The sequence below is a fragment of the Asterias amurensis genome, chromosome 6 (genome assembly GCF_032118995.1).
Source record: "Asterias amurensis chromosome 6, ASM3211899v1".
In the NCBI taxonomy this organism is placed as follows: domain Eukaryota; kingdom Metazoa; phylum Echinodermata; class Asteroidea; order Forcipulatida; family Asteriidae; genus Asterias; species Asterias amurensis.
In genome coordinates this window covers 19,174,057-19,186,071 of record NC_092653.1, presented here as the reverse complement: position 1 = coordinate 19,186,071, position 12,015 = coordinate 19,174,057, and the positions used below count along the sequence as shown (strand labels likewise).

General features: G+C 38.1%; 1 protein-coding gene across 1 annotated transcript in view; it reads right to left on the bottom strand.

Moving 5' to 3' along the window:
• Positions 1–12,015, bottom strand: part of LOC139938706 (IgGFc-binding protein-like) — a 97,654-nt gene that overhangs the window by 36,747 nt on the left and 48,892 nt on the right. The window contains exons 64-87 of the mRNA XM_071934322.1: positions 11,804–11,951; positions 11,496–11,678; positions 11,006–11,208; positions 10,531–10,708; positions 10,087–10,409; positions 9,794–9,949; positions 9,525–9,672; positions 9,217–9,399; positions 8,734–8,936; positions 8,284–8,461; positions 7,840–8,162; positions 7,552–7,707; positions 7,283–7,430; positions 6,976–7,158; positions 6,490–6,692; positions 6,015–6,192; positions 5,571–5,893; positions 5,160–5,315; positions 4,761–4,908; positions 4,484–4,666; positions 3,382–3,584; positions 2,542–2,719; positions 1,622–1,938; positions 279–434 (exon numbers count right to left, since the gene is read on the bottom strand). Coding sequence (XP_071790423.1) covers positions 279–434; positions 1,622–1,938; positions 2,542–2,719; positions 3,382–3,584; positions 4,484–4,666; positions 4,761–4,908; positions 5,160–5,315; positions 5,571–5,893; positions 6,015–6,192; positions 6,490–6,692; positions 6,976–7,158; positions 7,283–7,430; positions 7,552–7,707; positions 7,840–8,162; positions 8,284–8,461; positions 8,734–8,936; positions 9,217–9,399; positions 9,525–9,672; positions 9,794–9,949; positions 10,087–10,409; positions 10,531–10,708; positions 11,006–11,208; positions 11,496–11,678; positions 11,804–11,951 — 4,758 coding nt within the window. The remainder of the gene's footprint in view (positions 1–278; positions 435–1,621; positions 1,939–2,541; positions 2,720–3,381; positions 3,585–4,483; positions 4,667–4,760; positions 4,909–5,159; positions 5,316–5,570; positions 5,894–6,014; positions 6,193–6,489; positions 6,693–6,975; positions 7,159–7,282; positions 7,431–7,551; positions 7,708–7,839; positions 8,163–8,283; positions 8,462–8,733; positions 8,937–9,216; positions 9,400–9,524; positions 9,673–9,793; positions 9,950–10,086; positions 10,410–10,530; positions 10,709–11,005; positions 11,209–11,495; positions 11,679–11,803; positions 11,952–12,015) is intronic.

Here is a 12,015-nt window from a genome sequence, read left to right as displayed (position 1 = left end):
GCGCCATACTGGTGGGCAATTTCACTGTGCGTTTTTATATTTAACTCTATGCTGTGCATTATGCAGTGAAGTGTGCATTTTAGGGGACGCGGCGTTAATACTACTAAACCTAACTGCCCACCAACATGGTGAGCAGGGCATCAGTCGCCGCGTGTGATGCGCGTGCAAGGGGTCAATAGTGAGATGCAAAAGTTTGCAATGTCAACCAAAACTGACACATTTTCCATTTTGTGCGGAACCAGAAATGCATCTTATTGACAGCTTGTTTTTTATCTTACCATTTGCCCGTCTGGGGTAATGAACTCATTCTCAGGGTTTCTATCAAAGTTTCCACACAGACCGCATGTTCGGTTGCTGTAAGAACTTGGGAGAGAGATCGTGGCTGTTCGGAATCCATCCCAGCGAATAGTCAAGCCAAAAGATGTACGCAATATCTGTAAATAAAATGGAGATACAAAACCAAACCAAATTAAAACAAATCTTTCTAAAACCGCAAGGCAGTCATCATCTCAGCACCACTATTGTACATGTAAGTCTCAGACACTCAGTGGAGAGGTGTCAGTCTTGTCTCAATGTGGGATATCTCAGTCTCAATTACAAAACAGTTCACTGCTAAACACGTCCTTAATACAGTTTGTACAGTTGTATGGATGTCACAAAATTGATCGCTTATAATTTATAATAATAACATGAATAATAATAAATAATAGTAGGTATTTGTAATGCGCCAAATCAATCTTTACAGATGTTCAAGGCGCAGCAGAGACAATGTAAACACAACAATACATGTACATATCCAGTGAATGCTAATCAAACAATAATAATAACACCATTTAAAAACAACAACAATGGCAAGAAATTAGAACCGGGAGGGGAAACCACAACCAGACCTGCAGCATTGAGCCAAAGAAAGTCCCGCCAAAGCCAGTCTCTCTATGACAAGAACGTGCAGGCCAAGCCGAGCGATACCGGACACACACCAAAACATAATAAAGCTCCTGGTCACCTGAGTTTTTCGGAGATGAAATTATCACCTTCGAGAACGACTCTGCTAGAGTAAAAACCTCAGGCCATTAACAAATTTTTGCATTTAGGCATAGATCCTTTTGGTAGGTAAGCAGTTTGCAACAGCAAACTCTACTTTCTCAGGTGATACATGAGAAACACATTAGTTTTGACAACAAGTTTACATCCAGCATAGGAAGAGATAAGCATGACTTGAAGATAATTTTGCCACATAGTTTAAAAAAGTAACTTTTGTGGTATACATTTGTTTCTTTGTACAAAGGTTTTTTTCGAATGTGCCATTTGCAAGTAAGATTTGTTTAATGTCTGGTTCAATTGACTTGCTTAGTCACAAGCTACCGCTTAAATTTGAATTCCTGACTACTAATCAAGTTGACTTACCAGATGGTATTCAAATCAAACACACAAATTGCTTCTTAGGGGCTATGGCTGCAGCAGCTGGATCACCATGTTACCATGCATTGAAGTAAAGGCTGCCGAGAACAATACCCTTATCATCAGCTGCAGCCACAGCCACACAGTTGCAAATTGGAACACAGCTAAAACCTCTGTTGCAGACCGATTGCTGCCCAGCACCTAAACAAATATGACTTACCAGTTTGAAACCGTTGATCATGATCTGTACACCCTCTCCTTGCAGTGGAGGAGTTACGATTACACCATTGACACGCAGCTCTCCTCTCTGCCTCAGGGCATACAGAGATCCAGCGTAATCCAGAATAACCTCCTCTGTCAAGGCGACCTCATCAGAGGGCTTCAATTTCACATTCCTGGCATTGATTCGGAATGAGTCCTCAGCTGAGTTACTGCAGGGCTTGACAAGTGTGTATTCGCACTCGCCCTGGAAGTCAAACTTTGTCCCGTCAAATGTGACGTAGTGCGGGTCTCCCCAGACGGTGCATGTGCCTGTCGCTGTAGCATGATAGAATCAAAAGTGCGACTTAGTTTCAGAGTTTTAATCTAATTGGTCTGAAATAAAATGTCTTATTCTGAATTTGTTTTTGCTGTACGAGAGGATGAAATGGTTTGGCATTTTCCACACTCAAGACATAATTGCTTTGAAGATTCAATCACAATGAAATCAGTTGACTTGAAATCTGTTCCTCAAAACCAATTTTGACCCGATACTTCGACATGTAAATTTGGCTTAAAGATCTCTTTTGGTAGGTCATGGTTAGGTGCCTGGCAGCTGGAAGAAAACTGTTGGTTTCTGTTTTCTTTTTACACTTTTTTCCCCATCATTGTAGCTAACACTTTTCCATTACTAGTAAACTTAGTAAAACAAAACAAGGTTTATGCCCCCATTTAACCACTCCACCTTCCAAAGAAATGAAAATGTTTGGTGATGCCGTGCCTTTACAGTTCATTCCATCACAGAATTCATTCCATCACAAATAAATTAGTAGTCATGTACATGCATTCATCAAGCAATTCTTAACACCGGACTTTTCAATTAAAATCTTTGTTTATTTATACTTTTTCCCCACAAGTGTTGATAACCATTATTTTACATACCTGTTGCACAGTTGATTCCGTCACCAACAAATCCATCATTGCAGTAGCAATCCCTCATGCCATTCTTAACATCACACTGGGCTGACTCGTTACACTGTCGCCTTTCACAGAGTACTTCTTTGGAACCCATACACACACACCTACTGGAGCAGTCTGGGGCAACCCACACGTCACCAACCTTGTCGAAATTCATACACAATTCAATTATTTAACAATTATAAATCAAATTTTTAGAACAATTAAAAAATTTCTTGTTTTACTTGTCTTCTTTTTTAGCAAAATCGTTTAGGGTTTTCTATTGGCCCTATGATTTATGAATAAGATATGATTTATCCATTTGTTATTCATAAAAATTGTTTAATTGGGTTAAACACCCATAGGAAAACCTCTGGCAATTGTTTTAATTTTTTAATTGATTTGTGTATTAAGAATAAAGAACCGCCCGATAACATTGACTTCATGCCTTCTCTATTTTGAAATTTTAGGCCTTGGTGCCTTTTCTACTGGCCGTGGTGCCCACCAAAATTTTGCCTCTCCAAGGCCAAAGTAAAAACTTTGTAATTCCTGGCCTGTAACTTAAGTGTAGATTTGTAACATAATCTACAGTTGAGTGTAGATTCATTACAAACTTAAGTAAATAGTTCAACTTGAAAACTACTGTTTATTCAAACTGAAAGATAATATGAAATGCAACGAAACATAGTTGAAAATATGTTATCTGTCATTTTACAAAAACAACAATAGCAACAGTTGAAAGGAAAATATTAAAAGCACTAAAAATTTACCGGTTGACAATAAATATGAAGAAAAAAAATAGGATCTCCGTATTTCATTACTCACAGGGAGGTACGATCCATCGTCTAAGAAGCAGCCACATTCAGAAGGTTGGATGCAGTGATCTCCTTCAAGAAGCAGACCTTCTGGACAGCGGCAGGTTTCAATACAATCATCTGCACAATTATCAGATCCTTCTGGTTCCAGGCAGGTAGCAGGACAAGATGTACCACATGAGTCATAAACCAACTCACTCGCACATTTCAGTTCTAAAATTGGATAACAATTCAAAATCGAAAATGATAAGGTGCGAAAGAATGTGCATGCTGCAGCATAAAAGAAACATATGGTGCAAACATAATTTTACACCCAGTTAATTATTGAACATGTTGAAAGCAATCTAATAGCCGAGCGGTTAACAGCACCGAATTCAAACTCTGGGGTTCTGATCAGCAGATTGTGGGTTTGAATCCTGTGCCATGACACTTGTGTCCTTAAGCAAGATACTTACCAGTGCTTCGTCCTTCGGATGGGACGTAAAGCCGTTGATCCCATGTGTAACGCATGTAAAAGAACCCAGTGCACTTATCGAAAAGAGAAGGGGTTCGCCCCGGTGTTCCTGGCTCCGGCTGCTGTATGCGCTGTAGCACCTTGTAAACCCTTATAAGGTGCTAAATAATTGGGTCTCAGAATTCAACACTGCAATAACCTATCTTTCTCAAAGTTTGTATATACTCAGCGCCTTGAGTACCTCGTTTGGTAGATACCAGTGCAAAGTTAAAGTACATACCTGATAATACACAACTGAAAAATTCAAGTGAGAAAGGATGCATTTAACAAATCCCAATTGGTTGGGCAACTGGTTTTAACCAGGATTCCGGTTGGATCAACCTGGATGCCTTTTAGAACAACCAGAATCCCAGTTGGATTAACAGGGGTTCCAGAAAACTGGAATCTGGGTTGATTGGGTAACTGGTTATAAACAGGATTCAAGTTGGATTAACCAGGATAGAATCCTATCACAATCCTGCCGGGACTCCTGTCAAACAGGATCCTGCAAAATCCCCCCAAATTTCCCGGCAATTTTTTTCTTGCCAGAATTGTTTTTTATCAGGTACTTCTTAACGAAAAAGGTAAAGAAAAGGAACATGAACAAAACCTCACTTACCACACTGATGCCTCTCTCTTCTCCAGTTACCAACCCTCTGTCCAGCAAGACGACAAACATCTGCATAAGTCTCAAGACTGGAACAGATCACATCATCTTCAGGAAGCGTGGCACAAAGATCATAAACACAAGATTCGTGATACGCAACAGGATCAACAAAATCATGGCATGATGCGAAAGGACCTGCAACATATGAAAAGACAAATTGGGAATATAACACAAATTTTACAAAACATTTACACAGTTATGATAAGTTTCAACAAATCAATTGACAAACCGTTTTGATCGATGAGTACAAAGCACAGATCAGTAGCCTGTCGGTATGGTTCTGTGCCCTCATCACAAGGATCTGGCATCTCTATTGTAGGATCACATTGGTCTTTATCCAAAACCCAGCTGTTTCCAAAGTCAGTAGCGCTCTCACTCTAAAAGTAAAAAAAGGTTATCAAATAAAGACATTATTAAAAAAGCTTATGTTCAGTAGTATAACTGACTAATAAAATAAGTGTCAACTATTAAAAATTATTCTTCTGACTGTTCTGAACTATTCAGAGCCCATTAATTTAATGATTGTTAATTCTCTATTTGTTCAGTGCCTTGACCTAGTGTCTAGGATATGTGCGCTTTATAAGAACTTTGTATTATAATTATTATTACTATTATTAAATTGTCTTACCAGGGATCCATCTTGTAGAGCAAAGTCATTATGATTGTCTCCGTCAAATGTTCCACAAAGACCACAGGTTCTATTCCAGTAAGCTACAGGAATTGTCACCATGACATTTTGCTGACCATTCCACACAATCTCTAGCTCAAAGTCAGTCTGTAAAACCTGAAACAGACAAAATTATGAAGCACCCTTATACACTTGTTCTCAAATAAATCAACAGTAAGATTGAAACCAGAAGGCATAAAAACCAAAATCTGTTTAATTGTTAAAGATATGAAAATATACCCAACATTTCCTGTACATGTACTGTACACAGTATGCACTGAACATCTTCCATTTAGATAATGATTCAAAATTGTCTAAATCAAGGAATGAAAACCTCTCTTCTTCAACAAAACTTGAACAACAAGGGCTTACCACATTGCGACCAGAATTGTAGATATGGACTCCATCAAGACGCATGGAGGGTAATGTTACAGTCACACCGTTGATTCGCACCTCTCCATCCCTTAGTAGAGAATACAAAGTGCCTCCAAACTCCAATCTAACTTCTTGAGTGTACGATACTCGTTCAGAAGGCTTGTTTTTGACATTCTTAGCCATCACATGGAAGGATGCAAGAGCTGAAGTGTTTCTGCAATCTCTGACAAGAGTGTAATCACAATCTCCTTGGAAGTCATACTTCAGACCGTCAAAAGTGACATAATGTGGATCTCCCCATGCAGTACATACACCAGGAGCTGTATTCAGACAGGAAGACATATTAAATCAGTGTGGAGCCTTTTTGATATTAAGACTGAAACAAACTGTAACAAGTTAGCTACAGGATTTAGTTTAGTTGGTAACATGTTCATTTCTTACCTGCTTGGCAGTTGAGTCCATCTCCAGTAAAACCTCTCTTACAGTAACAGTCCCTAACACCGTTCTTGATGGCACATCGTGCAGACTCGTGACATTCCATACTTGTACATATCACATCTCCAGCTTCACCACAAACACATTTCAAAGAGCAGTCATGAGACACCCAAACTCCATCATTCTAATTGTGAAAAGAATGAAACCATTATAACAGTAAAATAAACACTCTTCTGCAGGAAATTTCCAATCACAATTGAAGTTATGATTGTAGGATCCATGTAAGAATTAAGAGTGATGCTACGAGAAAATCCAGTGTAATAGATGTTAATGAGAAAAACGGGATCAAATTTTAGCAACAAATTGCAAGTTCTCCATTCCACTCCAAAAAACTGGTTTGAATGTTTGCCAAAGTTAAAAATAAAAGACAATTCAACTGTCATCATCCTTGTTTAAAAATGGAACTGAATCTCAAACTTACTTCCAGGTATGATCCATCCTCTAAGAAGCAGCCACATTCAGAAGGTTGGATGCAGTGATCTCCTTCAAGAAGCAGACCTTCTGGACAGCGGCAGGTTTCAATACAATCATCTGCACAATTATCAGATCCTTCTGGTTCCAGGCAGGTAGCAGGACAAGATGTACCACATGAGTCATAAACCAACTCACTCCGACAATTCAGATCTACATTCACAAATAAAATGGAGAAAGTTTGTAACAAAACTACTTTAAAATGATATACAATCACAGGAAAGTGGTTGACAATAAACATCAAAACGTGTTATTTGTTTACAGAGCATAGTTTCCATCGCTCTTACATTGAATGTGGTCTGGATCATTCTAGAATTAATCTGAACTACTTTGGACAAAGTTGTTCTGTTGAGAATTTGTTTAAAATAATACTAAAAACTAGAGGGAAGCTGCTTTAAGAAAAGAAAATAACTTTTTAAAAACCGCCTCAACATACCACATTGCGTTCTAACTGCTCTCCAGTCATCAACCATACTTCCAGCAAGACGGCAAACATCTGCGTAAGTCTCAAGACTGGAACATATCACGTCATCTTCAGGAAGTGTAGCACAAAGATCATAAACACAAGATTCATGATACGCAACGGGATCAACAAAATCATGGCATGATGCAAATGGACCTAAAGAAACAACATCAATACAAAAGCTTTGTTCAGACACTTTAAAAATCTCTTGAGTATTTCATTACACTTGTTTCAATTTGGCTTTTATCAAAATGAGGATGTTCATAATGAATTGACAAACCATTTTGATCGATGAGTACAAAGCACAGATCAGTAGCCTGTCGGTATGGTTCTGTGCCCTCATCACAAGGATCTGGCATCTCTATTGTAGGATCACATTGGTCTTCATCCAAAACCCAGCTGTTTCCAAATCGAAGTAGATCATCACTCTATAATGATAAATGAGTTTGGGTTTAAAGAAAAATTGGAAAGAAGTCGGTTTAAAGTTAGGTTTCTATAAAAATAAAGCCAATCCAGAGATGAAAACTATTTTTATATTTATTCACTAACCAGGGATCCATCTGGTAGAATAAAATCATCATGCTTGTCTCCGTTGAATGTTCCACAAAGACCACAAGTTCTGTTCCAGTAGGCTTGAGGAACTGTCACCATGACGTCTGTCTTTTTATTCCAAACAATCTCCAACTGGAAGTCAGTTGTTAAAATCTGAAACAAAGCAATACCAAACAAGTTATCAAATCACATTTCAAAAAGCCAATGTGATCTTCTAAGGTGACATTACCAAAGAAACAATGTACACATTTCACTTTCAACTAAACTTGAACAACAAGGGCTTACCACATTGCGACCAGAATTGTAGATATGGACTCCATCAAGACGCATGGAGGGTAATGTTACAGTCACACCGTTGATTCGCACCTCTCCATCCCTTAGTAGAGAATACAAAGTGCCTCCAAACTCCAATCTAACTTCTTGAGTGTAGGATACTCGTTCAGAAGGCTTGTTTTTGACATTCTTAGCCATCACATGGAAGGATGCAAGAGCTGAAGTGTTTCTGCAATCTCTGACAAGAGTGTAATCACAATCTCCTTGGAAGTCATACTTCAGACCGTCAAAGGTGACATAATGTGGATCTCCCCATGCAGTACATACACCAGGAGCTGTATTCAGACAGAAAGACATATTAAATCAGTGTGGAGCTTTTTTGATATTAAGCCTGAAAGAAACTGTAACAAATTAGCTACAGGATTTAGTTTAGGTTGTAACATATTCATTTATTACCTGCTTGGCAGTTGAGTCCATCTCCAGTAAAACCTCTCTTACAGTAACAGTCCCTAACACCGTTCTTGATGGCACATCGTGCAGACTCATGACATTCCATACTTGTACATATCACATCTCCAGCTTCACCACAAACACATTTCAAAGAGCAGTCATGAGACACCCAAACTCCATCATTCTAAATGAAAAGAATGAAACCATCATAATAGTAAAAGAAACACTCTTCTGAAGGAAATTTCAATCACCAATTGAAGTTATGATTGTAGCGACCGTGTAAGAATTAAGAAATACATGTAGATGTTAATGAGAGAATCCGGATCAAATTTGAGCCACAAATTGTAAGTTCTCCACTCCACTCCAAAAACTGGTTTGAATGTTTGTCAAAGTTAAAAATAAAAGACAATTCAACCGTCATCCTTGTCTAAAAATGGATTTGAATGTCAAACTAACTTCCAGGTATGATCCATCCTCTAAGAAGCAGCCACATTCAGAAGGTTGGATGCAGTGATCTCCTTCAAGAAGCAGACCTTCTGGACAGCGGCAGGTTTCAATACAATCATCTGCACAATTATCAGAACCTTCTGGTTCCAGGCAGGTAGCAGGACAAGATGTACCACATGAGTCATATACCAACTCACTTGCACAATTCAGTTCTACATTCACAAATAAAATGGAGAAAGGTTGTAATAAAACAATGTTAAAACGATGTTTAATCTCAGTAAAGTGGTTGACAATAAACAACAAAACAAGTAATTTTCAAAGAGCATAGTTTCCATCGCTGTTACATTGAATGTGGTCTGGATCATTCTTGAATTAATCTGAACTACTTTGGACAATGTCATTCTGTTGAGAACTTGTTTAAAAAAACACTACATACAAGAAGGAAGCAGCACCAGAAAAGTAAACAATTTTTTAAAAACTGCCTCAACATACCACATTGCGTTCTTACTGCTCTCCAGTCATCAACCATACTTCCAGCAAGACGGCAAACATCTGCGTAAGTCTCAAGACTGGAACAGATCACGTCATCTTCAGGAAGTGTAGCGCAAAGATCATAAACACAAGATTCATGATACGCAACAGGATCAACAAAATCATGGCATGATGCAAATGGACCTAAAGAAACAAAATCAATACAAAAGCTTTGTTCAGACACTTTCAAAAACCTCTTAAGTATTTCATTACACTTGTTTCAATTTGGCTTTTATCAAATTGACAATATTCAATATGAATTGACAAACCGTTTTGATCGATGAGTACAAAGCACAGATCAGTAGCCTGTCGGTATGGTTCTGTGCCCTCATCACACGGATCTGGCATCTCTATTGTAGGATCACATTGGTCTTCATCCAAAACCCAGCTGTTTCCAAATCGAAGTAGATCATCACTCTATAATGATAATAAAAGTTGGGTTAAATGAAAAAAATTGAAAAAAGTCTGTTTAACCTAGGTTTCCAAACAAATAGGAACAATACAGAGATAAAAACTATTTTTATATTAAGTCACCAACCAGGGATCCATCTGGTAGAATAAAATCATCATGCTTGTCTCCGTTGAATGTTCCACAAAGACCACAAGTTCTGTTCCAGTAGGCTTGAGGAACTGTCACCATGACGTCTGTCTTTTTATTCCAAACAATCTCCAACTGGAAGTCAGTTGTTAAAATCTGAAACAAAGCAATATCAAACATGGTATCAGGACACATTTCAAAAAGCCAAAATGATCTTTTATTAAGGTGGTTTTTAACCAAAGAAATATTGTAAATACTAAACTTTCAATTAAACTTTGAACAAAAAGTCTTACCACATTGGGACCAGAATTGTAGATATGGACTCCATCAAGACGCATGGAGGGTAATGTTACAGTCACACCGTTGATTCGCACCTCTCCATCCCTTAGTAGAGAATACAAAGTGCCTCCAAACTCCAATCTAACTTCTTGAGTGTACGATACTCGTTCAGAAGGCTTGTTTTTGACATTCTTAGCCATCACATGGAAGGATGCAAGAGCTGAAGTGTTTCTGCAATCTCTGACAAGAGTGTAATCACAATCTCCTTGGAAGTCATACTTCAGACCGTCAAAGGTGACATAATGTGGATCTCCCCATGCAGTACATACACCAGGAGCTGTATTCAGACAGAAAGACATATTAAATCAGTGTGGAGCTTTTTTGATATTAAGCCTGAAAGAAACTGTAACAAATTAGCTACAGGATTTAGTTTAGGTTGTAACATATTCATTTATTACCTCCTTGGCAGTTGAGTCCATCTCCAGTAAAACCTCTCTTACAGTAACAGTCCCTAACACCGTTCTTTATGGCACATCGTGCAGACTCGTGACATTCCATACTTGTACATATCACATCTCCAGCTTCACCACAAACACATTTCAAAGAGCAGTCATGAGACACCCAAACTCCATCATTCTAATTGTGAAAAGAATGAAAACATCATCATAGTAAAAGAAACACTCTTCTGCAGGAAATTTCCAATCACCAATTGAAGTTATGATTGTAGCGACCGTGTACAAATTAAGAGTGATGCTACGAGAAAATCCAGTGTAATAGATGTTAATGAGAAAATCGGGATCAAATTTTAGCCACAATTTGCAAGTTCTTCACTTCACTCCAAAAACTGGTTTGAATGTTTGTCAAAGTTAAAAATAAAAGACAATTCAAATGTCATCATCATTGTTTAAAAATGGAACTGAATCTCAAACTTACTTCCAGGTATGATCCATCCTCTAAGAAGCAGCCACATTCAGAAGGTTGGATGCAGTGATCTCCTTCAAGAAGCAGACCTTCTGGACAGCGGCAGGTTTCAATACAATCATCTGCACAATTAGCAGATCCTTCTGGTTCCAGGCAGGTAGCAGGACAAGATGTACCACATGAGTCATATACCAACTCACTTGCACAATTCAGTTCTACATTCACAATAAAATGGAGAAAGGTTGTAATAAAACTACTTTAAAAAGATGTTAAATCTCAGGAAAGTGATTGACAAAACAACATAAAAACGGGTCATTTGTTCACCAAACATAGTTTCCATCGCTCTTACAATCAATGTGGTCTAGATCATTCTTGAATTAATCTGAACTATTTTACGACAAAGTTGTTCTGTTGAGAATGAAAAAAAAAAACTACATGATAGGAGGAAGCTACATGTATATCAAGAAAAGAAAACAAATTTTTTAAAACTGCCTCAACATACCACATTGCGTTCTAACTGCTCTCCAGTCATCAACCATGCTTCCAGCAAGACGGCAAACATCTGCGTAAGTCTCAAGACTGGAACAGATCACGTCATCTTCAGGAAGTGTAGCGCAAAGATCATAAATACAAGATTCATGATACGCGACAGGATCAACAAAATCATGGCATGATGCAAATGGACCTAAAGAAACAAAACCAAAACAAAAGCTTTCTTCAAACACTTTCAAAAACCTCTCCAGTATTTCATAACACTTGTTTCAATTTGGCTTTTATCAAAATGAGGATGTTCATAATGAATTGACAAACCGTTTTGATCGACGAGTACAAAGCACAGATCAGTAGCCTGTCGGTATGGTTCTGTGCCCTCATCACACGGATCTGGCATCTCTATTGTAGGATCACATTGGTCTTCATCCAAAACCCAGCTGTTTCCAAATCGAAGTAGATCATCACTCTATAATGATAATTGAGTTTGGGTTTAAAGAGTACTATTTGAAAGTAATCTTTTTAATGTAGGT